This window comes from Balaenoptera acutorostrata, chromosome 2 (assembly GCF_949987535.1).
Source record: "Balaenoptera acutorostrata chromosome 2, mBalAcu1.1, whole genome shotgun sequence".
Taxonomy (NCBI): domain Eukaryota; kingdom Metazoa; phylum Chordata; class Mammalia; order Artiodactyla; family Balaenopteridae; genus Balaenoptera; species Balaenoptera acutorostrata.
Window position 1 is genome coordinate 123,878,740 of NC_080065.1, and position 26,386 is coordinate 123,905,125.

A 26,386-nucleotide genomic window follows, 5' to 3' on the forward strand; every position below is an offset into this window, starting at 1 on the left:
CCCAGCGGGCTGCCGATTGGCCCACCAGGTTTCTGCAAGGCCCGAGTTAAGCCCCGCCCCACAGGGAGTTTGGCGCCTCATTGGCTCTCCCTCTGGCCTATCACCACACCCTTTGTGAGCTCTCCTTTCCTTCAGCCCCTCCAACCCCGAGACATTTAAACTGCACCTTGCTAGCGTCCACCACTCCCTAGGGCAATACCTGGAGAAATTAATTTAGGTGGGAGGGTGCTTTAAACGTTTTTTGTTTTTGTTTTTTTTCCCTTGCTTCTTTCTCGTATCGTTACGTGGACCTTTCCCTCTTAGTTTTGCTAGCCTTCCCCTGTAGATGGAACATTTGCCGCCCGTGTGGCAGATGTTGCGGCGAGACAGGTGCGTGTATTTATGATGAGTAGCACTGGCCCCTTCCAAGAGCTTTCCTGGGTCGGTGTTCCTTTTAAGCGCGCAGCATCTGAGACGCTAGGTTATATGCGGTAAAGGAAATTCCTTTTCAAGGAAAGTAGGAGAGTTGAATCATCTCTTGGCGTAATCCTTATCACAGTCCAAAGGATCCCAAACTTTGTTTGTTTATGGAAATTTGAACATTGACTAGGTGATACTAAGAATTTATTCTTAATGTTGGGGATTTGCTTTTAAATAATCCTGTGGGAGTGGTGGTGAGTATAGGTGAAACAAGATTGGCCGTGAGTATTGGGTGATGGGTAGCTAGGGGGGTACATGATATCAGTGCTCTCAAAGTTTTATCTGCATACTAATCACCTGCGGATCTTGTTAAAATACATATTCTGATTCAGTAGATCTGGGTAAGAACCCAGATGCTAATGCAGCTGGTACTGGGACCATACTTTGAGTTGCAAGGGATTATGCTATTCGCTTTATATATTTGAAATTTTCCATTAAAATGTTGAAAATAACCTTGGAAACTCTTTAAAATACATGTTCCCAAAGTGATAATTCAGTAGGTCTAGAGTAGGGCCCAGGAATTATCAAGGCCCCCAGGTGCTACCCAGGCAGATGGCTTGCAGACCACACTTTGAGAAATGAATTAGAAATGCAGCCTTTATCTTTGAGAGACAGTAAGTGAGAAATACAACCTTTATCTGGTGTCAGGATCTTGGTAGTGGTAGTGGCTGAGAGTAGCTGGGTTTTATCCTAATACCCTTTTCATCTGTAGAATCTGCTTCCCCAGAAAGGAGGTGCGTGAAGAGTCTTTATCCTCTAGGATAGAGATGGTGAGTGTGGGAGTCAGTACAGAGCCCTGCCATGCCAGGTGAGTTTGACAATCAGGCTGGGGATTAAGGGAATGTGGGAAGAGTTGGTTTCCGCTTTGATGACCATCATCACACTTCATGGGACCACTGTCTACTTCCTCACAGGTGGGAGGTAGAGACAGATGCAATTGTCCTACAGCGGCGGCAAAAGCAGATAGATTATGGCAAGCGCACACCTGGTTACCAGTGCTTTCTGCAGCAGGTCCCCAAGTGAGTGCAGTTGTGGGTAGTCACAACAAGTGTGTCAACCACGTGGCTTTTGTTCACTGTCAGATGATGGAAAGATGCTAGAATCTGAATGCTCCCACAAAATTGTAGCATTACTAAAATAAATTATCCTGCAGTCTAGCCCCCCAGATAAGTTTCTAAGTGTTTTTTCAAATGGAACAAGTTATACATGGGCCATAAGACTTTTTAAAGCTCTATCCATGTTTGCTAATGAAATTTTTTTTTCTTCCATCCATTTTCACCTCATGCCTCCATCTGACTTGGCTAATTACAACATACTTGCCTAATTACATGTAAGCTTACACGCATACATACAAATTAATGTATGAAAAGGTAGAATGTATTTTAAAGAGATGTCAAATATTTTCTTTTATATCTATCTTGACTTCTGAGGGAGTTGGAATATCTAATTTACCCTTCCCAGAAGAAAGAATATTAGGGAATTGGGAAGTTTGATGTTTAATCTAATTTAAAGATTTTCTTTGGATTGCGGGCATTGATCTTACTTCATTATCAGAGAATCCCTAATGAGTCTCCTAATTCATCATGACAAGCAGTGAGCTGTGCCCCTTCACCTTGACCTCGGTCTGACATGTATGTTGTTGCCAGGGCACAGCGACAGCCAGGACTTCACCCTCAAACACCAAACAAGAACAGGAGGTACAGCCGTCGCTCCTGGGATGCCCAGATCAGGCAGTGGAGAAGAGCCCTACATTCCTGGGACCCCCCCAGCCAGCCTCTGCAGGCTGAGGGGTGTGTGCACTACTATTCCTTGTTCCTTCCCTGAGTGGTGGCCTAAGCCCTACCTCTCCCCACTTTGCAGAGGTTTAGCTTTCACTGGCTGAAAGGGAGAGTCTGAATGAGCCGCACGTTCCTCTGACTCTGCTGCCTTCCTAGGTGGGGAATGGACAATCTCTTAGAGCCAATGGATTCCTCCCCTTTGGATGACTGGCTCCAGACCCTGGAACCCTCAGAGAATCTGGATGGAGAACAGAAGGGAGCCCAGGTAGTATCCTCTGCTAAAACCCACTGGAGCAGGGTCAGAGGTGGGATCTGGCCCAGGAGGTCACCATTATGATGGGGTTCAAGGTAGTAGCCCAAGAACAAAAGAAGGAAAATGGGACAGAAGGAAAAAATTGCAGGACGTGAGTAAAAAACCTTGAACCAAAAGTGGCATAAGGAAATCTAGTTATAGTTAGTAATGCGGGACAGGTTGGGCTGCACTGGGGGCGCTGTTTTATATGTGATGAAATGGGTGTCATCTTCCTTTGAAAGGAGACATGAAACCTGAGTTGCAGGGTTTGGTTGTTTTAAGTGTCTCAGTTTCTTTCAGTGTTTTCCAAATGCGCCAATGCTAACTTAACTTCTTATTCTCAATCACTTAACTTTAGTAAGCATGGTATTTTGTTATTAAATAAAAAGGGGGATCACCAAGTGGTGAAGACCAAGGGCTTTAGAGCCTCAGACTGCTTTTTTTTTAACTTTTTATTTTATATTGGAGTATAGTTGGTTAACAATGTTGTGAGTCAGATTGCTTTTTAATACTGCTTTTGTCCACCACACGGGCAGTCACTTAACCTCTCCTGCTGTTTAATCCATCAAATAAGGAGATTTTGTCTCATTTGATGATTGTAAACAAAAATGAGAATACATATTTAAAGTATGCAGCACGGTGCCTGGCACATAAGTGCTCCATAGCAGCAATTATTGGAAACCATGTCTCCTACACTTCATGGCCCCTGTCCCTTCTTTTGCCAAGGGGAAATGTGCAGGGCAAACAAATGTGCAGTGTATCTCCCATCCCCCGCCATTTTCTTAATACTACCTCACTTTCCCTCTACTCTTCTTTTCCAGTTTGCAAGTTTGGTGGCTCCTGCCTCCTCCCTTCCCTGGCTCTGTGAGGAAGATCCCCACCACTGGCTCTACCTTCTAGCTGATCACAATTACTTAACTGTCCCAGACTTGAGTGGGACACAAAATATTTAGGGAAAACATGTCTTTCAGGGGACTCGTTGCTGAATGTAATAGTGAAGATTACTTGCACTACTTCTACTTAACAATCGATTAAAAAAGATCTAAAACTCTGTCCTACAGAGAGATAACACGAAGGCATTGTTTAAAACCTCTCCTTTTCCCATATTTTACCCTCTCTCTAAACCTTCTTTGCTGGCTGAGACTCAAATTTACATAAGAGCCAGAAACCACCTAGCTGTTCCACAACCTCTTCACCTGCTAACTGCTACATTCAGTCTCTTCAAAAAGGACTTAAACTTTGGCTGAGGTGGGAGGTGGTGGTAGTGGTGGAGATTTAATAAAAGGTGGTTTCCTCTTCCTGAAGAGGAAGTATAGCGCCATCAACATCTTTTCCCCAGCTGCTTGTTTCCTCCCTCCCTTTCTGTCTTAAGGAAAGTGGTCCAGCTGTAACCACCGAACTCCCCCCTCCCCCACGCAAGCAACTGAACCGCCTATGATGTCATAATCACAATCCCATTACCTCATCCTGCTGGGGTGGGGGGGCGTAGAGGGAGGAGAAGGAGTGAACCGCCCTGGGCCCTCGTCAAATTTACGGTGTTTTGGGTGACGGCTAATTACAGAACCAAGTGGGAATGGCCCCGCAACCTTTGTAAATCCTGGGTTTATAACGTTCGAGCCCATCCGGCAGCTGGAAGAGGGGCTCCCGGGACTCAGAGCAGGCCCTAATCGGCGCTTGGACTACACTTCCCAGAAACCTTCACGCCGCGGACGGGTCCTCTGCTGGGGGAAGGGGGATTCCTTCAGAGTGGCGGCCTTAGAGGATAAGAGAGCAGGTGAGAGGAACCCTGGCTAATTCTGTTACGCGCCGGAACCGAGTTGGGGGCTCTACAGGGGCCGATGTAGTAACAGAGGGCAGGGGCGATGGCTTTGTTTACCTTCGACGGACACGGCCTCCCCCGGGGGTTTTGAGATTTGCCTCCAACTGGGCCAGTCCACCTTCTGCAATATTTTGCAGGGGGTGACTCGCTAGGGAGGAAACCACCCTCATCGCTAAATCAAAGAGCCGGGCGTCTTCCCGACTGCGCTCTCCAAGAAAGACTTTGCGAGAGAAACGACGCGGGTCTCGAGCCTCCGCGGACGGTTCACGGGCGTTCTGCGAACCGGAGCGATCTCTCCACTCTCCTCAGTGGCCCGTTGGTTCGGGCCGGCGCCTTTTAAGGGCACCGTGGGGCGAACCGAGCGCTCAGAGCTGCTCCGGCCGCGGCCCTGGGAGCTGGAGGAGCCGCGGTAGGTGGCGGAGGGCAGGTGGCGCTGGGGCCTCGGGGCGGGCACCTAGACCGTCCCTCCCTCCTTCCCTCTTTCCCCTCCCCCAGCCCGTCCACCCTCGAGGCACGGCCTCGCTGGCCGCCTCCGCGGGGAGAGCACGGGACCTGGTGGGGGAGGGGGTGGCGGAGCGCTAAGTCCCAGACCCTCTCCATACCCTGCGTCCTGAGTTCGCTTCCCGCGGCCAGATGATGGAAGCTGATTGAGAAGAGACGAGCGACAGCCCCCCCCAAGTGTGCCCCGGCGCCCCCCGCCCCCCAGGGGCCAGCGGACGCCCCATGCCCCACCCCGCGGGGACAGGCAGGGCAACCAAGGGAGAGGTTGAAGATTGGAGGGGGGGGAGGGCTAGCCTTTTGCTTCTTCATTGGGGTGGGGGGAGGGGTGCTCCCCACTTGTCACCCCTGTCCCCTCAGTGCCATATGGAGGAAGAGGAGTTAGATCCCCACATACCTGTTCATGTACCTCCATGCCTCTCTCATGTTTTCCTTCAGTCTCCCCCAGAGCTGTGGGACTGGGACCTGGGGGGAAGGTCCCCAGGGGTTTGTGACTCTCCTCTCCCTTGGCCTGACTTGATCCTAGGTTATCGAGGTTTCAGCACAACCTCAGCATCCCTGAAACCGTAATGTCAGGGGTTACTGCCACCCAGTGGGGTGGGGGTCCAGCCTTTATTTGCGGGGGGGTGGTGCTGATGGTGGAGAGAAAGCCTGGATTGAGAGTTGGGCCTGGTGGGGTTTGGGGGAGGGCCTAGCGGCCTGCTGCTCTGTGTAGGGCTGAGCCCCCGTGCCAGTTGTTAAGCTGAGAAGTTTTAACTTGCTTAGTGAACGTTGGGCTCTCTGCCCCTCAGATACACAAAATGGAAGGGGAAGGAAGGCGGCAAGAGAGGGCTTCTTATACTTTTTCCTCTGCCTGCTTGAGAAAGAGGAGGCCCCTCGCGGAGCTGGTTTGCCTTCTTTTGTGTCCTGGTTTGATTCCTTATGGCTTCCGTTCTGTTCCCCCTCTCAGCCTGGCCTGTTTTAGGAAACTCAGACTGAGAGTATCAGTTGCGTGGTGGTAGCTGCATTGTTCCAATTACCGCCGTGTGTGGCCACATCCCAACAATTAAAATGCAGAAAAACACAAAATCACTCTCTTCACTTGATCCCAGAGAGGGCTGGAAGTTTGCTGTTTGGCCAGATGCCTCATGAAAAGCTTGAAAGAGTTTGCTTCACTCCCTGCTCCTCATGGCTGGTCAGCCTGAGGCCTGGGGTCTCTGGGGGTAAAAGCCTGCAGTTAAGTTCCCTCTCTGGTTGATCTTTGAGGGCAGAGTTAAGAAACCAAGAGCAGAAGTGATATAAGCTTTAGCTTGTCCTACAAGAACAGGGGAAGCAGCTGAAGGGAGCACTCAGGAAGCTGGAACTTTGTTCAAGGTGGTAATGATGATTATGCATTAAAATGTTATTTAACTATAGTGATGATTGACTTCTACAGCGTTTTTCCCGAAACTCCAAGTACGCCGAGGTGTATTTCTTTGCTTTTCCTTGTGGTCTGCCTCCCTCTGAGGTGGGAATTGGGTAGAGAGGATTCCCTCTTTTTTTTTTTTTTTTTTTTGCCAAGGTAGAAAGTTATCTGCACTTAAGGTCAAGCCTTTTGGGCTTCTCTTGGTGTGCAGGTGAGGGAGGTTGATATCCAGCCAAATAGATCAACGCAATTGCCTTCTTCATCCTAATATTATCACTTGTGGCATTCTGAGGCTTTGTAGAGCAACAAATGGGAGGGGTGAGAAATGGCAGTGTTTGTGAACTCCTGATTTGTACAGGTCATGTGGTATACTTTTTACATTTTGATATTTGTGTTATATTGTCCCAGTGACATATTTTTTTTAATAAATTTATTTATTTATTATTTATTTTTGGCTGTGTTGGGTCTTTGTTGCTGCGCACGGGCTTTTCTCTAGTTGCGGCGAGTGAGGGCTACTCTTCGTTGCGGTGCGCAGGCTTCTCATTGCGGTGGCTTCTCTTGTTGGGAGCCCTGGCTCTAGGTGCGCGGGCTTCAGTAGTTGTGGCTCATGGGCTCTAGAGCGCAGGCTCAGTAGTTGTGGTGCACGGGCTTAGTTGCTCCGCGGCATGTGGGATCTTCCCGGACCAGGGCTCGAACCCTTGTCCCCTGCAGGTAGATTCTTAACCACTGCGCCACCAGGGAAGCCCCCAGTGACATATTAAGATTATTCTGCCCATTTTTTGTAAGCGTAAACTGAGGCAAAGAAAAGTTTGATGATTTGCCAAGACCATCACACCAAATCGGATCCAGATTTGATTTCTTTTTTTTAGGATTTTCTTATTTATTTATTTATTTATTTATTTATTTTTGGCTGTGTTGGGTCTTCGGTTCGTGCGAGGGCTTTCTCCAGTTGCGGCAAGCGGGGGCCACTCTTCATCGCGGTGCGGGGACCGCTCTTCATCGCGGTGCGCGGGCCTTTCTCTATCGCGGCCCCTCCCGTCGCGGGGCACAGGCTCCAGACGCGCAGGCTCAGCAATTGTGGCTCACGGGCCCAGCTGCTCCGTGGCATGTGGGATCTTCCCAGACCAGGGCTCGAACCCGTGTCCCCTGCATTAGCAGGCAGATTCTCAACCACTGCGCCACCAGGGAAGCCCCCCCAGATTTGATTTCTTGATAGTTTGTTCTCTCTGCTAGCAAGTGCTACTTCCACTGTCTGGTGTGCTGTCTGCCTGCTGGTCATTTCTGGGAATAGGCAGAACAGTATGGAAATGTTAGGTTAACTTCCCCTCCTCCCTTGAGCGAGGTCCCTCAGGCAGTTTTGTGGGCTTGAAGCCTGTCCTCTGATAGAATTAGTTTGCTTCTACTATAATTGACAATGAGAAAGAGTCTTGATTAATTGTATTCGTGGTCTTTGAGTCAAATCAGGCTAAAAACTTAGTCAAATGAAGTCAGAGTTGTTGTTGTTAAACTCTATAGAGTTGAAATGTAAATGGAATTACCCCGGTAGCATTTCCTTATCCTCTTATAAGAGAATATGTACAGTATTTGTTGGAGAACAATAATATAATATCAGCTATTCAGGCTAAAGGAGAACATAATACCTTGTTTATTCTGATTGGTTTGAAGCAGAAAGTCATTCCTACAACCACTGTACCGCTCTGTTCCCTATTACTCTTTCTGTAGTTTAGGAAAAGGGTACCTCTCTTTGCTTATGACTGGAAGATAAAGAAAATATTGGACTAATCAGGATGGAAATAACAATTTGGGCATCTCTCTCATTTGAGCTCTTTTCTAAGTGGTGCTAGTATTCTGGGTAGGCAGAGCAGAGCATGAACCAGGTTAGGAGTGGCAAATAGGTTTCAACTTGCTTGCCAACTCCATTTCATTTTACTGGTTATCCGGAGTGCCAGGTTGAGAATGTTTCTGAGGCTATGTTTAGGCTTAGCAGGAAAGAGCTGTGATCAATTAATGATGTCTGCCAGAGGCCTGACATAGGGATGCTGTGGTATGTGTGCCATGCATTTTCCATCTCTGGACTAGGTACATCTCTAATATCACTTGGGGCTGGTCCCTCTGTAATTGGCAGACTCAGCAGGCATGACTGGAGAGGGAAGTCCCAATGGTGCTAGAATGGTGCTGCAGTGGCAGAAGACGGCTCACGAGTGAGGTCTGGAAGAACAACAGGGAAGACATCCATCATTTGCTCCAAAGTGTGCAAGTCAAATTCCGGGGAGAATCATGATAACCCTGATCACTGAGCAGCTACAGAAGCAGACTCTGGATGAGCTGAAATGCACTCGCTTCAGCATCAGTCTGGTAAAAGACCAGTCTTCCTGCTTCTCTACAACCCCCTCCCCCTTTTTTCGGAGGCTGTTTGTTGTTACTACTTCACCCTTGTCCTGTGCTGTGTGAATCATGGTACTTGTACTGGAAGAGCCCACTAAAGGCTCAAAACCCAGCCCAAAAGGAAGGGGGCAGGGATTTTTTTTCACTGTTAGAAAAGGGACACCAAAATTTGGGTGGAAAAGGGTTTGAGATACTGGAAGATGTGGATTATTTTACTTACTAACTTTGGGAGGACAAGAAGAAGAGAACACTTAGGAGTTCCTAACATCCCTATAGCCCATGAATTGCAGGGGTGAGCTGAAGAGGGCTTCCTGGAACTCTGTCCTGATCCTGAATCATGATGGATATTCTCTGTTTCTTAGCCTTTGCCTGATCATGTAGACATCTCCAACTGTGGGAATCCTTTCCAGCTTGTGTCTGGTAAGACATGATGTGTATATTTGTGTGTATGCCCATGCCTCTATCCACGCATTTCTTTCATTGGTTTTCAGTAACCAGGACTAGCTAGCCTGCCTCCACAATTTTCTTGCCAGGATCACCTTCTGAGATTGGCGCTTGTCTCCATTTTACTGCACCAGCATGGAAGTTACCTGTTTAGTTTGCTCTTATTCTAGTCTTGTAGGAACTTTTATAGTCTAATTTTTTGTGTAGGCAATACATTCACATTTCCAAAATTTTTAAACAGCAAAAACGTTATACTGAAAAAAGTCCCCCTTCCTCTCCTCTCTCCTATGCACCCAGCTCCCATCACCTCCCTAAAAGTAACTACTGTTATTAGTTTCTTGTCTATCCAACCATAGTTTCTTTATACAGATAGAAGCAAATATAAATGTAAATTTTTTATTCCCACGCTTTTAACACAAAAGGTTGCATTCTGTATATTTGGCAGTTTTTGTTTTTTTTTAAACTAACCATAATATGGCTAGAAGGTCTTTCCCTATAAGTATGTTCCTTGTGGGTGGCCAGACCCAAAGGAACACGAGCAGTCTTAGGGTTTTTCCCAAGCATGGGTTCCATTGTCAAAGGCCTTCCCCACCCTACTTGCCCTCCCTAGAAATACAAATGATATCTTACCTGCTTGATCACCTACCTCCTGTTGTGGTGCTTTGACACATAGGAAAGGGAAAGGCTAAGGACAGAGAGCATAGGCCTACTTTTCACAACTCCGGGCTGGGGGGTGCGGGAGCAAAGTAGAGCTCGGTGGAGCAGAGCGAGGGATGAGCGTGGCCCACACACGTTTGCTTCTTTTGACTCGTTCCACCTTTGAGGGGGAGCAGCAGGCAGTATATGAGACTATATTTTAAGTTTCAGGTGGTTCCTCGTGCTGGAGGCAATATAGTATGCTGGTTAAAAGGCAGCTTTAGCATCAGACAAATCTGGTTTTGAACCCTGCTTTGGTCATTTGATTCCTACATGACTTCTGGCAAGTTACTGGACTTCTCTCATCTGTGAAATGGGGGTAGTAATAGTACCTAACTCATGAAGTTTTCAGGAAACCTCACATAAAGTGCTCATCACATTGTATGGCACATAGTAAGCTCTTAAAAATATATTAGCTATCATTAATATTATTTTTGTTATGAATGCCTTCCAGAAGGTGCTTCCTGGAGGGGCCTGCCCCACTGTTCCTGTGCTGAGTTCCAGGACAGCCTCAATCTCAGCTACCACCCCTCAGGCTTGAGCCTGCACCTCAGACCACCCAGCCCAGGAAATTCCCCACAGGAGCAGCCCCTCTCCCAAGTCCTAAGCCCTGAGCCCCCAGACCCAGAAAAGCTTCCTGTGCCCCCTGCCCCTCCATCTAAGAGGCACTGCCGCTCACTCTCAGTGCCCGTGGACCTGTCTCGCTGGCAGCCGGTGTGGCGGCCCGCCCCCTCCAAGCTGTGGACTCCCATCAAGCACCGGGGCAGTGGTGGAGGGGGTGGGCCGCAGGTGCCTCACCAGAGCCCCCCGAAGCGGGTCTCCAGCCTCAGGTTCCTCCAAGCTCCCAGTGCCTCTTCTCAATGTGCCCCACCCCACAGACCCTACAGCCCCCCTTTCTTCAGCCTGGCCCTGGCCCAAGATTCTTCTTGTCCCTCTGCCACCTCCCCCCAAAGTGGCTCCTGGGAGAGTGATGCTGAGTCCTTGTCACCTTGCCCGCCCCAGCGTCGCTTCTCCCTGTCACCCAGCCTGGGCCCACAGGCAAGCCGCTTCTTGCCCTCTGCCCGGAGCTCCCCCGCATCCTCCCCAGAGCTGCCCTGGCGACCTCGAGGCCTGCGCAATCTTCCCCGAAGCCGCTCACAGCCTTGTGATCTTGATGCCCGCAAAGCTGGGGTCAAGCGGCGCCATGAGGAGGACCCTCGGCGGCTGCGGCCTTCCTTGGACTTTGACAAGATGAATCAGGTGGGACCAGTAGGACTAGGGAAGTTTGGATGGGAGTAGGGGGACTGTTCCATTTTCACCTGTGAGTTGTCCTCTAGCTCCAGGCCCTCCTGGCAGGGCCTCCCTTGGAGCTCCTTTCTGTCTGAGCTTCTGCTAAGAGTGATCTACCATCCCGATTTCCCCAGGATTATTCTGGTTTTACCATTGAAAGTCCCATGTCCTGTGAAATTTCTCAGTCCTGGGGGTTCCAAAGAAACTTGGGGTGCGACCCATGTTAAACCTTCCAACAGAGATCCCAGATTGTCCTGCTAGAGGCACTTTCCCTCCTCTCTGAGAATGCATGAGCCACAAAAGCCCCATCATCAGTGCCCCACCCCTCCTCATGCAAGGCTGGTTTTGTCACTTGCCCTTTACTGCTTCACGTGGGTCTGTAAGGGCTTAAGCAAAACAGGCTGCTGCATCATTCATCTGCTCAGCAAATGTTTTTTGACTTCCCAGTGTGAGTGCAGTTGTAGGCAGTTGCCCACTTTTTTCATATTCTTCCTTCCAGACCACTGGGTCATAAAACTTTCTGAGGACTTATTCACTTATTCATAGAGTCATTCATTCAACCAGTCAGCAAACATTGTTGGATACCTACTATGTACCAGGCTCTGACTAGGCACTGGCAATACAGGAGTGAGACAAGCAGACAGTATTCCTGTCCACATGAAGTTTATAAACATGCTTCTAATCTTGAATCTGATAGAAACTATGGGCACTTTCCTCAAAGAAATATGCACATACACTAAATTTTCAAAATTTTATCAGGGAGTTCACAACCTCACCCTAACAAATAGGACTCCTGCCTTCAAGGATAACCAAGAGGGGTACTTTGAAATCCAACTTGGGCCAAGGTTCTCTGGGAAATTAGCATCTTTCTTTGCCTTAATTTTGTTTGTTTGTTTGACAGAAACCATACTCAGGAGGTCTCTGTCTCCAAGAAACAGCCCGGGAAGGCAGCAGTATCTCTCCACCATGGTTCATGGCCTGTAGCCCCTCACACCTCTCTGCTTCCTGCAGCCCCATTGGGGATTCCTCCCAGGTGCTGAGTGAAAGCGAAGAGGAGGAGGAGGGGTCCGTGCGGTGGGGCCGGCAGGCGCTGAGCAAGCGGACATTGTGCCAGCAGGACTTTGGGGACCTGGACTTGAATCTGATTGAGGAGAACTAAAACTGAGAGGCTACTTCCTGGGGCCACACAGACTGACTCTCTTATGGCTACTAACAAGTGTCGAGGTCCCAAGGCCGGGGGCCCAGCCTGGGAATGGGGGTGAGTGGAGGGCTCCGACTCAGGGCAGCCGGAAATCTTCTCACTCCAGGAAGCTCGACCATGCCGAGAGACTGGCCGGGACAAGATAAACGGAGCTGGTGGCGGGAGGGACAGCCCCAGAGCAGGCCCTTACCATGGCGGCCCTGAGTGTGAGTATCCCTGCCACCGAGAAAGCAATGGGCAGGGAAGGAAGGGGTCTCCTGACCCCAGCTCGGGGAATTTCACTAGCCCCTTTGCTTCAAAGGGCACTTGTGTCTTAGAATTTGGCCAGGGTCGGGGGGTTCATTCAGTCTCCTCCGAGAAATTGTGTGAGAGTGTGTGCGTGCATGAGAGTGCTCGAGGAAAGGTGTGTTTGGGTAGCCTTAGGGAAGGAAGGCAGTTGCTCCTTAACAGCAGAGCACCATGGATCTTGGGTTTTTACGGGACAGCAGGCTTGTTCAAGGAGTCAAGGTTCTAAGGAGCTCTGGAACCAGGCTCGTAATCCATTAGCACCAATGGCTCTGCAGAGGTTTCTGTTTTGGGGTACAGCAGGGTCTTTTAAGTGCTATGACCTCAGCTAATGGTCTTTCCCTCAGGCCCACAGCTCCCCTAGATAGATCTAGTATTGGCTGGAGAGGGCTCTTCACACTGATTCTGAGCTGGCCTTTTTTCTCATCAGATTGCTTAGGCTGTATACAACCTGCCTCTCTCACTCTCTAAGTAGATGCAGGCATACGTGGGCAACTGAGGCAGGGCTGAAGGGCTCCATCTCTTTCTTTCCCTCCCTACTGATGGGACCTTTTCCCCTTTACTCTCTGCCCTTCGAGGGTCAAGAACAAGGAAGGAAGGCCCTATATTGAGGCTGACCTGCAGCAGAAGTAGTGTTCAGTCCCCAGCAAGCACCCCAGCACTAACTTTAGAGAAACCTGTTGTTATAAGATCCAGGCCCAGCCTCTTTTCTGACCTGCTTGAGAAAGAGGAAGGGGATGTCAGCATATACTAGTTTGCTTGTCTTCCACTCCTGCTAGGAAATGTATATTTGTCTCTAATTGGCCCTTAGAGACCTCAGGGAGGTTGAGGCTCACTGAGGGATTGGCTGAGGATGTGTAAAGCAAAGACTGTGAGAAGCAGCTGGGAGTTTGTTGTTGGATTGAATTTCTTTTTTTGTTTCACACCCACAACTTGAGCCTGGGCAATGGGTCTCAGTGGCCACGGTGGTGGGTTTAAGGACTGCAGAAGCCCTGTAGGGCTGGCTCCAGTGGAGATGCCTACTGAAGCTGCTGCTACAATAGCTTGTGAGGCTTTGTCCAGCTTTGCTTAGACCCTGCAGGACCAAATTGGACCTGCCCTTCCTGTTTATTGGAAGAAGGGCATTTTTCCCGGTTTTGAAGGAACCAGTTGCTCATGTTAGGGAAGAAGACCAAAGTCTGTGTGTTTTCTTCCTCATGGAATTGAACCTGTCATTTTCTGGGTCTGCCACATGTTGGATAGGAGCATCAATGAGGCCCTAACCTCCTCGCCTCCACTCCAGAGCAGGTGGCTGTTTCTTTTTCAGCCTCCAGCCCTCAGAGGTTCTACCCTTCCAGGGCTCCTTCACTTCTCCTGCTAGTTACCACATGTTACCAGTGAGCTACTATGTCTGTAGGGGCTTGAGAGAGAGGCTTTCTGGAGAATCCAAGGAAACCATGAGCCCAGGAGTTGCCCATCCTTGGTTTCATCCCTCCCCTGGCTCTTCCTCTTTAGGCCATAATTTCCCTGGTGCCAGCTTCTTTTCCTCCTGGGGCATCCTCATCCCTGGGCTCTCTGCTACAGATGGGCTGTGCCAGCTTACAATAGGCCACTGGTAATGCAAGTGGGGTCTCTGCAGGCCCAAAGCTGAAGAAGTGAGGGCAATAGTTCTGCCTCCACCCTGAGTTCCCCAAAGCTCTAGGGCACCATCCTTAGGGGAGAAGGTCTGTAGATGCCATATTTGAATTCCATTATTTTAAGATCTGGAAAGTTAAACTAGCTGGAGCTATCATCTTGCTTCCCAATCTAAGTACCTGTGGCCCTGGGACAAGCCTTTTCGAGAAGTGGTTTATTCTGCTTTACACAGTAGATCTGTTCCAACAGTTCTGTGTAAACCAAATGCTGTTTTCCAATGCATTTGGACTGCTGACCATTTAAAAGCAGCCTGTGATTGCTTCTTTTGTAAAGCAAGCAACCTCCCTCTACTTTAGCTGTTTTGACTCTTTGGATTTTCACATATTGGGCTTACCCAGAGTGGAGCACACCTTTGCTGGGCTGTGGTTGACCCTGGGTAGACATCTGCATCTGTGTTGTGTGTGTGGTGTGGCTGACCAGTAGGTGAGTATTCCTGCGTGTGTGAGTGAAGCCACTCCCAGGCTGGTGCTCTCCTCCTGTGCCCGGTGACTGCCCAGTGGCAGCTCCAGCTGCCCTTCACTCCCACCTGCTGCCAAAGTCCCTGTGCTAATGGGATTACAAATACAAAAAGTGGAAAAAAATTTTTTCGTAAACTTTGTTTTATATTTTAAAAAAATCCATAAGTCTGTGTACGTTAAACATGAGGTCCTGCCTCTGTGGCTGTGTTTGAAAAAATAAAGTTTTATTAGAATAATCCATTTTCCCAAGCAACCTTGTGTACTACAGTGTCTTCTTCCTCTCTTCACAAAGAAAGGCAAGGAGGAAGCGGGGAGAAGGCCGCCTAACTGTTCCAGCCCCTTCTTCTATGACATGGCTGGGCCTTTGCCCCTCGAGGGCAGTATTTGGTCGCTGGGCCCTTTGCAGCCACAGTAGTTACATCCTATGCCCAGCTTCTGTTAAGGCCTTGGTTCTTTCTGGCAGTCTGATTTGATCTCTTGTTTCCCTGGTACTTATACCCATCTCCTCTTCCCTCCTGTCACTCACTTCCAGCAGGGTGAAGTCAAGTATTAATACATTCTTGCTCCCTGAGAAATGCTTGATGGTGCAGTTAGAAACTTGTCTAGATTGGTTTGTAGGCTTTGGGAAGTGGGGAGAAGGCATGATAGGAGCCTTGACCAGGAATGTCTTTTCAGAGTTTTCACATGTTCTGTCCTGGAGAGATGGAGATAAAGTCATCAGAATTCAGATTCCAAAGACCTAGGCAATTTCTCCATCCTGAAAATACTGATTTTGGAAAATTATCCTAGCAGCAGAGCTTCTCTTTTGCTCTAGAAGGTGGTATTTTCCCTAGTGCTTCAATGTGGAATGTTCATTTGCTGAAAGAAGCTGTATGGCTCTCTCTCTCTCTCTTTAGACATTTCTATTCCACCCTTTCTTCTCCCTACGTTAGCATTCTTCCAATGTGTGTGGGTGAAATATAGTTGCTTAGAGAGCCGGGCAGGAGCCTCTTGTCCCTAAGGCATAGCCTTTACCAGTTGTGGTGCTGACTTGCCAGGCAGCAAGAAGAGTCAAGTTGCTTAGCCTCCAACCCAGTTTCCTGCTTCAAATTGGTGGCACTCATCAATGAATACCAATGAAGTGTGCAAGAGGACAGGATTGGCTTGATTACCTGGAGCAGGAACTTTGAGGGGATGAAAAAAGCACTCTAAAAAGAGTGGGAGTTGTCACCTGCCCTGGAAACAAAGGAAGAAGGGCTTTGAGGGGGTAGGGCAACAGCATGTGGTTAAAGAATCTCAGAATTATAGGTTCGTTCTTTCTTCAGGACTGCTGTTTTGTTTCGCCTACTGTTTGAGCAGGAGTAAAGCCTGAACATCTAAAATTACTTCCCTCTCCATTTTTTCCTTTCTGTTCAGTTTTTTTGTTGGGTTTTTCTACTGTTTATTTTCTGTGAAGGCAAGTGTGATTTTATTTTCCATTCCTGAAGTATAGGAAAGAATATAAACTTCATGAGGGCAAAGGTTTTGTTTTATTCAGTGTTGTGTCCCAACACTTTGAAAAGTTACTGGCATATGAAAAGTATCTGCCATATTTGTTGAATTAATTTTTTTACCTTTGCCTTCCCATCCCTGGGCTTAGGCACATTTCTGTGTCAGTGCTATGAGAAGCCAGCTTTGGACAGTGGGACAGTAATTAGAGCTCCATGTGGGAGAAAATCCCAGCAGTGAATTTTAATGGAAAAGCTGCAAGGCAGCTAGATCATGTATGGATTCACCCCTGTTTCCCTCCTACTAACTACAATTTTTGGGCCGTGTGCTTTAAGAGGTGTCTCTTGGTGCAGAAAAACATTGAGTCAGTCCTCAGGTTGGCTATGGGAAATGGAAGTTATAATGAATAGAGAGAAAAAAAAGTCCAAGGAAATGTTTCCTTGGTGCTCCACAGGGTTAGTTCTAGAGTGACTTCCCTGGATGTTGTACTTTGACTGAAGTCAATAATTGGTACCTCCCTATTGCCCCCAACTTTTGCTAGAAGACAAGTAGGTCAAGGGTAAAGAAGGCTATGGACAAATTTCTGGGTAGGCACATAAGTCTTGAAAGAACTCTACTGCTCTTAACTGTCTGTAGGTCAGATCACTGAAAAAAATGGGCACTTTTACGGTAGTAATCATTCATTAATACTGGACCTTTTTCTGGTTTATATCTGTTTCCACATATGCTCTGCAATCCATAAGGCCATGGAACTTGTACTAGTCTCTAAATGACCAACATTAATGACTTAGGTTTCTCATTGCCTAGGCAAAAAGATCTCTGTATCTCCCCTTCTCTACAGCCCCTTTTCTAACAGGAGTATCAATCTTCCATGCCTGTGAATTCAGATAGGAGTGGTGAGGTTTTCTTTGTCCCCAGCCCCACTACTTCCATGGTAAGATGTATATACTTCTGGTCTCTTTCCAATTCCCCTGAAAGTTGAATTGAGAAACACCTGGACTTAATAACGTTGGCTGATTTGGAAGGGGAAGAAGCTCCATGGGGTTATGTCAAAATACTGAGATGTTGGAAGCATGCTGGCCTTCAGCCAATGTAAAGGGTGGCATTATTACATACAATGGGTGTGTAACACATTGGTCAATTGGAAAGGAACCTATGAAGTATTGGTAATATAGAATGGGATGGTACCATGTTATGGACCAGTGAGAAGAAAGATAATTGTGTCCCATGGACCAATGGGAAGAAAGTTTCCTAAAAGATAATGACAGGAGGGGTAATGCCTATTTTCAGGTTCGGAAATCAATGGGGTATTGGGGCACTAACTTTTTAGCTCAAAATATCAACTCTCTAGGTAATTTGCCCCTCAGGCCCCCAGCCCAGTAAAAGTCTTAGGTGTCCGAGGAGGGTAAGCCAAAGCCTTCTCAGATAAAGGGGCCCCCCTGAAGGAAATATGGCACCAGGATGGTGCCACGGGGGACTGAAGGACCCGCCCACTTCCCCACCCCGGCCGAAACTGCAATTCCCCTCCCTGCCGCAGGGGGCACTGCAGGCCCCGGGGAGGTTGGGGCGGAGCGCTGCGAGGGGCCCAGAGCTGCCGTCCCGCTCCGGAGCGCGGGGGGCGCTGTGCGGGGGCCGGGTTGCGGCTCCGCTCCCGGCCACGAGGGGCGCTGCGCGGCGCCGGTGGTTGGTGGTGGCTGTTGGGGGGGGTGGGGGGGAGCCGCGGCCGCGGGTGGTGCGGAGGGAGGCCTTGCGGGCGGATCGGGAGCTCGGCGGCGGAGGTGGTGGGAGGCGGCGGGCGGGAGCGCGGGTCTGGCCGGCCCTGGCGATGGCGGACGCGGCGGCCTCCCCGGTGGGCAAGCGGCTGCTGCTTCTGTTCGCGGACACCGCGGCCTCGTCCTCGGCCTCGGTCCCCGCGGCGGCGGCGGCGGGCGGAGATCCGGGGCCTGCGCTGCGCACTCGGGCCTGGCGGGCCGGCACGGTGCGGGCCATGAGCGGGGCGGTGCCCCAGGACTTAGCGGTGAGTGGCGGCCGAGGCGGGCACTCGAGGCCGGGGTTGCACGGCCTGCGGGCGGCCTCCCCGGGGGCCTTTGTGAGGGGGCGGTGGGATGGGGGTGACCCAGTTCCGCGCCCCCAGACTTCCTCAGCGCCCCGCGCCGGCATCTCAGCACCCCGAGCTCTGGCCAGCATGGCTTCCGCGTCGGGGTTCGCGCCCCGGTTTACCCCGGGGGGCGGCCGGGGCACTAGGAGCTACTGCCTCCGCCCGGCAGGCCCCGCCTCCTGAGCGACCCCTTTCTCAGTGTTTTCCGCCCCCCCTCCCCCTCCCACCAAACACGCCTTCGGAGCAGGCTCTCGCACCCTGGGCTCCCGGGCCCCTCAGAGTTCGGCCGGTGCTGCCGTTGCCTCCTTGAAGACGCGGACCTATAGTCCCCAGCCTCTCTCGGGAGACCTGCGCCCTGTTCCCTTCTTCCTGGAGCCCCGAGTGGGGCGGGAATGTGGGCACTTGTAGGAAACAGAGAGGCTGCAGTTGGAGCTGCTCGGGGCTGTTTTAGCTGGCAGTTACTTCCTCCTTGTCTGAGCCGGGCTCGGCCTGGCGGCCTCCAGAAAGGCCAGCTCTCAGGATTCTCTTCAGGCTCCTCTCTCTGCGCTTTTGGGTGACAGGAGCTGCCGTTGTAGCTGTTTTTGATAAGTTTGAGATCTGTCTTGGCAGCCGAATGGGGCTGTTGGGTGGTGCTTTTTTGCTCGTAGCTGGGCTACTCCCCCAAACCTTGGGAGAGGTTTTGTTTTGAAACTTTGTGTTGGGGCTCGGCCGCTTTTGAGTACTTGTCTTGGTGTATTTTGTGATTAAAGTTGTTCAGTAATAGAACTTAACTAGCATTCGGGATCATGATGTGTTATTTTTGTTAAGGTGGCGGCAAAATACTGCCTTTGAGCTTTGGCAAACCTCTCTAGTTCCTCATTCTGATAACGGCCCTAGCTTCTCTGTTGAGATAAGGCTGTGAAAAATAGGGGGATTCTTTTGGATTGTTATAGATGTTCAGGCAGAAGGAAAATTTTCTTGATGAACTTGCTTCTGCAGATATTTTATTCGCTGTAAACGGGAACTCGTAAGATTTGATATTAATATTGCAGGTTTCTGATACTCGTTTTTCTACCTTTTGATCAGTGGTGTTAGGCTTTTTTTTTTTCTTCCTGATACGCAAGCTTTATGGGTTGTTTTGCTTGTGGCTGGCTTAGGCTTCTGCTACTTGAGTTCGTTCACTTTGATCTTTCTCCATGCTCTATAAGAAAAAGGCTGCTTGGACATTTATTAGGCTTCAGTGGGGCGAATTTGTAGAGATAACAGGAATATAGTGGGGTGAGGACGATGATTAAGAAGGAGGATTTGGATTTAAATTCCTTTAGGCTTTCTTTAGAAGATTGCTTTTTAGGCTTGGACAGGAGAGAGGTGTCCCTCTCAGATCCAGTAATTTACCCCCTTAAATGCAAAACTTAAGATCCACCATTATATGCATATTTTGACCAAAGGCTTAGTCTGTCCTAGCGTTTCAGTCAAAGTTTTATGTTCTAGTTGTTTCCTCCATCAGATGAATTGCTAATGAGCTCTGCACCTGAAATGGCTACCCATTCACTTTGTTGTTTGCTGGGCTCCCTAAGGGCAGAGGTTTTTGAAGCTCACTGAGATGCTGGACACCTACTAAACTAAATACTGAGTAGTTCTACCACTGCCCTTGGAATTGGTTTCTCAAACCAAGTAAAAAGTTGCAGTGATTCTTGAAAATTAAAGCAAAGTGTATATCACAACTGTGTTGAGGTCTTGCATAGAGCTTTATGCATATAAAAACAAAGGCAGTTTTGGTTTTAAGAATACTCTTACACTTGTCTTGTGTGTATAATCAAGGGACATCGGTAAGAAAACAGCCACAACAAAACTCAGAGCGTTTAAAATTTTTTACCATCTTGCAAAATTGCTCAAGAATTGCTGTTGTGATGATGAGGTTCTGTTAATGACAATAATTAATATAGGATCAGAACTGGCCGTTTGTTTTCCTTTTTCATTAAAGAGATTTCCTTTGGACCCTAGGCATGTGGGCCTTTCCAGTTTGCACCACACACCCGTAGTAAACACAACTGTCTTCCAATCAAAAGTGTTCTTCCTGTACTCAAGGGTGGAGTTTGCAAGCAGCTGGCCTGTGATTGGGCAGATTTTCATTCAGTTATGTTTAAGATGTTTTCAGGCATGCTTAGTTTTGAGTAATGCATGGCAGGGCGCCCCCTGTTAAGGATGAGTAATTGAGGGTTGAATGAATGAGTTTTTGAAGTGATTGAAAACACTTTGCAACTTAAACCTCCATTAATATCCTCTTTCTAAATACTTTTTGATCCAGAAATCTTTCAAAATGTAGTCCTGATCCATTAATGAACCCTTTTTTTTTTTTTTGGAAAACAGTTCCAAAGCCATAAGTCAGGATCTTGTTGATCAAGAGTTTTGTTGAAAAGGGTTTGTTAGGTGGGCATCTTCCTCACCAAAGCTATGCTGACAAATAACTACTGAGATTTTTAGATTAAGTAGATAAACAGCTTTTTTCCCCCTCATGGAATAGTAGCTTTATTTGTATTTCAAAATAGGCCTGTTATGTGGGGAAAAAAAAAGTCTAGTTGCAAAATTAGTTTAATGGATTTTTATGCCTTTACCTCTAACTTCTTTTCTAACTCTGTGTCCTCCTTGTGTTTCTGGTTCATTATTGGTCCATGTAAGTGGCAGAGACCTTGGGACCTTCACATATATACGTATGGTAAATAAACACACAAACCAAAAATAGTGGATTTTTCTTTTTTTGTTATAAAAGCAAAACTTGCATTTTGCAGAATGTCAAACAGCCAAGCATAAACACGGGAAAGCCAACAATCTCCATCCTTTACCAGCTTCCACTTATCAAAGAAGCCTTGTGCGCCTTTCTCAATACTGGTACAAAAAATATGAAAACATTTATCTCTATACAAAAGGTTGCTTTTTTTTTTTTCAGCAAATGGTATCATACTGCATAATATCTGTAGCCTGCTTTTCTTTTTTCCATTTAACATTAGACCATGGGCATCAGTACCTGTAGCTCTTACTCATCCTTTTAGATAACTACATTATATTCCATAGAATGGACGTACCCTTTATGATGGGCATTCAAGGTATTTTAAAATTTGGGGCGCTTACAAACAATGCTGCAGTTAATATACTTGTACATATATCTTTGTGTAATCATGGTTTTATTTCTGTAGTTTAGCTATCCAGGATTGTTGGGTTAAGGAGTACATGTATATATTTTTATTTTATTAGTTAATGCCAGGTTATTTTCCTATGAGATTTTAGCTTTTCATACTCCCACCAGCATTCAGGCAATGCTTGTTTCCCTTCATCCTTGCCATCACTGGTGTCATTGGTCTTTGTTGTTTTTGGCAATCTGATGGGTGAAAAATAGTATCTAGCATTTCATGACTACTGATCTTTTTCTATGTTTATTGGCCTCTTACATTTTTTATGAGTTATTTATGCCAACCTTTTGCGTATTTGAAAAAATGGAAGTTTTCTTATTCTGTACAAGAAGTTGTCTTATTCTGTACAAGTTCTGTGCATATTTGGCACATTAACCCCTTTACCTGTCAAGTGTGTATTTTCTCTCATTTGTCTTTTAACTATTTCTGGGTTGCTTTGCTGCACAGAAAAATAAAATGTTTGTATCATCAGATCTCTTAGACCTTTCTAAATGGCTTCTAAGAAGGGTTTAATTGCTTGGGAAGAGGACCTCCCCCTGCCACCTTGAGCCTATATAAATATTTTTCAGCTTTTCTTTCTAATGTTTCATTTATTTTTACCTTTAGATCTTTGGTCCATCTGGAATATTTTTGTAAGTGGCATGTGTGATGGACAATCGAACTTTTCCTACGGGGTAGTAACCAATTGGGGCAGCACCAATTTTATTAAATAAACCATCCTTTTCTTTCTGTATGATAGAATTAAATGATGCTTTTAGTAGCACTGATTTGTTTTGAATGTGTATCTTACCTATCTCAGCTGTCCAGAACTTGCAACAGGAGTAAAAGCATATCTGCCTTAATTTTTTTAATCCCTTAATCTTTTATCTTCATCTGGGGGAAAGGTGGTCTCTAAAATACTCCTTTTCTTTGATTTGAGATAATGTAATAATTGTGGCAGCGTCTGGGCTAGTACCGTGTTTCTTCCATCTGGGAGTCTTCCAAGAGGAGTGGAAGTCTACCCGCCTTTTTTTTTTTTTTTAACCTCCTCCTCCAATGTTCCCTCTTTGTTTCAGATTAGGTGGACTTTAAAATACCTCTCTACTTTGTTTCTATATAATGTAATAATTATAGTCAGGTTTCCAGTGTACAGTCCAATATAATTTATTCTCAACCTGTGTTCAAACACAGAATTTAAGCCCTAATTGAAACAGGAAATTATGGCTTTTAATGATTATCCTTAAGTGTCCTTTTCTTGCTTATAATTCCAAAATTAAATAAAAATCTGAATAATATTATAGTATCATATGCTGTTTATTAAAGTCAATAGAATATGTTTTGTGGATCAGTGTGCGGATTAGAGAACTTTAAATAAAAATGAGATTGTACAAAAGAATATATAACGTTTAAGTGTGAGGCCCTCTACTCACACTTTTCACCTGCACTCTGCTTCTCGTTGCGATGGCATCTCTTGTTGGGGAGCACAGGCTCTAGGCGCGAGGGCTTCAGTAGTTGCGGCACACGGGCTCAGTAGTTGTGGCGCATGGGCTTCGTTGCTCCTGTAAGTAACATGGTGTTTTCTGTTAGTGATTTTCTCAACAACAGCTGGAATGGGTTCCTGTAGGCTTTGCTTCCACAAGGCTTGGGGGACACAACACCTGTTGCTGCTTCTCAGTTTTCCCGCTGCCTTTGACAGGTTGGTGGTTTTTAAGCCCTCCTCACCCCACTATCCCTACTGCCAAAGTATCTTTTACCCTTGTTCTGTAGTTGGGTAAAACCTGCCTGATTGTTTAGTAGTGACTCATACAGCTATCTCTCTCAGTTTTACAAAGGCAGGAGTTCTGGGGGTTTTTTGTGTGACTTCACAGGTAATCAGGCTCTAGGGGACTGATTCCCACTAACCAAACTCTGGAGACTGATTTGTAAATCCACATGTAAGGTTATTAATCTACAGTGGGAGATAAACCTATCCAGAGATCTGCACAGAACCCCCTCCTGGTCTCCTCAAGAGACCAAATTACAGATAAGACAGATCCTTGTCATGCAAAGAATCAGACAAGGAAAGTAGGGTGTTGCCAAAAGAATATTTACAGCAAGCAGTCCTGATTCGGTGATCCTCTGCTTTCCTAGTACTTTCTGGCTTCCATTGTTTTATTCCCCCTTTACCCTTTGCTTTTGATTTTGTCATCCATTGAAATCCTATAAAGAGAAAAGAAAGCCTGTCCATTCTAGGTTATTTCACCTCTTTAAAGCCTTTCTAAATCCCCAGAGTGTTTTTTGCTTTGCTCCTTTATCACTTTGTGGATACCTCTTTTGGAATATTTATCACAGTTTTTCTTGATATAGATACATAACAAGGTATATAGCTTATCTCCCCTACTAGATTCTAAGTTCATCAAGAACAGGGAACACATGCATTTTTTACTATTATTTTACAATCCTTCTCTGACCACCTTATCTTAAGAAATAGCATATTTAGAAGCCAGTATTAGGTTAACTTTCACTTCTGATTTATTATGGATTTTCTACTCTGTGGCCCCCTGTTATAAGGTATTTATACTTGATCTTTAAGATTTTTTCTTTTATATATTTTTACTGATATTGACTCACTACTAATTTTTTTCTTTACATGTTTGGATTTATATTTGGGACCCCCATCCAAAGTACATTGTCCATTGGTTTTTGTGATTTACATCTGAGTTGCTGGATTAGAAGCATTAGATGTTTTGTTTTTCTGATTCTCAAGTAATACACGCCTAGTATACAAAATGTAGAAATTATTTAATAAAAATATAAGTAAAAAAAAATAGCCCCTATAGTGTCATAACCCATTAAAAAACTGCTATGTTTTGATACATATTCTAATCTTTTTGTAGAATTGCTAAAAGTTGAATTCATACTGTATTTTCAGCTTTGTTTTTTTTTTTTTAACTTTGGGTTTGTTTATTTATTTATTTATTTATTTATTTATTTATGGCTGCGTTGGGTCTTCGTTTCTGTGCGAGGTCTTCCTCTAGTTGCGGCAAGTGGGGGCCACTCTTCATCGCGATGCGCGGGCCTCTCATTATCGCAGCCTCTCTTGTTGCGGAGCACAGCCTCCAGACGCGCAAGCTCAGTAATTGTGGCACACGGGCTTAGTTGCTCCGCGGCATGTGGGATCCTCCCAGACCAGGGCTCGAACCCGTGTCCCCCGCATTGGCAGGCAAATTCTCAACCACTGCGCCACCAGGGAAGCCCTGTATTTTCAGTTTTGAGTTTTGCTTTTCACTTAATGTGACAATTATTTTCCTGTATTACCAAAAACTTTTGTATTATAGGTGATTTTAATTTTCTTTGTGCTTTTCTGTATTTTCCACAGATAACATGTGCTTCAGGTGCTTTCGTACCTGAAAGGGAAGCAATAAATTCTCTCTAAGAAAATCTTGTAATTTATTTAACCTGGATAATTTATTTAACTGTTCTTCTTTCATTGGATATTGAAATTGTTTCAGATTTTAGGCTTTATTAATAATTCATTGATGACCATTTTTGTGAATAAAGCCCTTTCTGTTTTCAGGTCATTTCCTAGGATTATTGCCAGGAGTGGTATTATGGAAACACAGAATATACACATATTTAAGATTCTTGATATATGACAATTTTTTTTTTCTTTTAAGTCATACCAGTTTATATTCTGACCAGTAGTATGAGTTTGCGTACGGAATGCATGTTTATCAGGAGCCCAAGATCTGCTAGGCATTTTACGTTATTTCATTTAATCCTGCCGTAATTCTTTGAGGTACTTACTGTCCGTATTAATAGGCAAAGGAAGTAAGGCTCAAAGAGGCTAAAGTAACCTGCTCCCAGTTACACAGGTAAGGGATGTTGGGATGCAAATCCAGATCTTTGTGATTCCTCTACCCATATATATCTATATGCTTGAGTTTTTATTCAGGTTATTCCTGTGGTACTCAAGTACTTAACATTTTATTTATTGAGGTTGTTAGAAAGTAGGGGAAAAAATGGGAGTAATTGTTAGAAATCTCTCTCTTGATCAAAGGAACCATAGAGAGAAAATTATTTTTTGCTTGAAAACAGCAGTGTTCTAGACATGCATCATTCCCCACTGTGGCTGTCAAGATATCCCAGTTTTGTAATATCATTTGTAACAGAGTTCATATTTTGTTTGGAATGTAGTTAGAAAAACTGGAAAAGAAAATTTGGGAATCTTGGAAGTTAGTCTTCCATTTTCCTTACCCTCTCACAATCATCACCATATCCTGTTATTTTTATCTCTAATTTCTCAAATATGTTTTTCATTTACACAGTCTTATTGGTTTAGGCCTTTTACATCTTTTACCTGGGTTTTTATCACTTTATAATTGGTCTCCCTGCCTCCAGTTTCTTGCCTCTATGAGTTCCCTTCCAACCTGATCCCAAAGTTAATTCTTTCCTTTAAAAAAAAAAAAAAGTTATTATATAAATAATATGTTTAAAAACAAAAAAGAAGGAACATTTACTGATAAGGCTAAAATACTATTACCTCTCCTATCCTAATCCTTCTCTAGAACACTCAATCTGCTCTTAGTTTCTCTGCCTTTGCACCTGCTGGAAAGTCTTTCTCTCCCTTCTCTGCCAGAAGAATATAGTTTGTCCTTTGAGATACAGCTTGTATACTACAACCTCTTCTGTGAAACCTTTCTAGTTTACCATGGCAGACGCCTTCTCTAGCATGTTCAGTCTTTATTATTGCCCTTATTACATAACTCTGTAATAATTTCTGTACCTTTCTGTTGGCTCATCTAGGGTTTGATTCCCTCCTGCCGAGTGCTTCCTTATTCACCTTGATACTCTTAGCCCTGGCAAGTGCTGTACATGCGCGCACACACCTATATTTTTGAGGCGTTCTGTCTATTTTTGTTGAGTGAGTGAATAAATGAATAATTTTATTAATTGTAGTAAGAATGGCCTTAGGGAGAACCAGAATCCAAACTGATTATTACATGATTACGTGATAAACATGAAGGTCTATATTACTCAGATTACTATCATTT

The 26,386-nt window shown here is 46.1% G+C and overlaps 3 protein-coding genes across 5 annotated transcripts in view; all 3 read left to right on the forward strand.

Moving 5' to 3' along the window:
• The first annotated feature begins 144 nt into the window (after positions 1-144).
• LOC103013785 (oocyte-specific histone RNA stem-loop-binding protein 2-like) lies at positions 145-3,600 on the forward strand. 2 transcript variants are annotated; one of them, XM_007172219.2, is made up of 6 exons: positions 145-369; positions 1,172-1,267; positions 1,374-1,478; positions 2,106-2,249; positions 2,394-2,502; positions 3,351-3,600. In XM_007172219.2, the coding sequence occupies exons 1-6, from the start codon at positions 326-328 to the stop codon at positions 3,480-3,482; spliced, it is 630 nt and encodes a 209-aa protein (XP_007172281.1). In that variant the 5' UTR covers positions 145-325; the 3' UTR covers positions 3,483-3,600. The 2 variants fall into 2 exon arrangements, with proteins under 2 accessions (XP_007172281.1, XP_007172282.1); XM_007172220.2 differs by having other exon boundaries at positions 1,187-1,267.
• An 893-nt stretch (positions 3,601-4,493) lies between these two features.
• On the forward strand, positions 4,494-14,895 carry FAM53C (family with sequence similarity 53 member C). The gene is made up of 5 exons (XM_007172222.3): positions 4,494-4,757; positions 8,356-8,585; positions 8,978-9,035; positions 10,210-10,994; positions 11,926-14,895. The coding sequence occupies exons 2-5, from the start codon at positions 8,508-8,510 to the stop codon at positions 12,181-12,183; spliced, it is 1,179 nt and encodes a 392-aa protein (XP_007172284.1). The 5' UTR covers positions 4,494-4,757; positions 8,356-8,507; the 3' UTR covers positions 12,184-14,895.
• A 2,976-nt stretch (positions 14,896-17,871) lies between these two features.
• Positions 17,872-26,386, forward strand: part of KDM3B (lysine demethylase 3B) — a 60,122-nt gene continuing 51,607 nt past the window's right edge. The window contains exon 1 of one of the 2 annotated variants that reach the window (XM_007172224.2): positions 17,872-18,126. In XM_007172224.2, coding sequence (XP_007172286.2) covers positions 17,935-18,126 — 192 coding nt within the window. In that variant the 5' untranslated portion in view covers positions 17,872-17,934. The remainder of the gene's footprint in view (positions 18,127-26,386) is intronic. The other variant, XM_007172223.2, reaches the window with a different exon arrangement.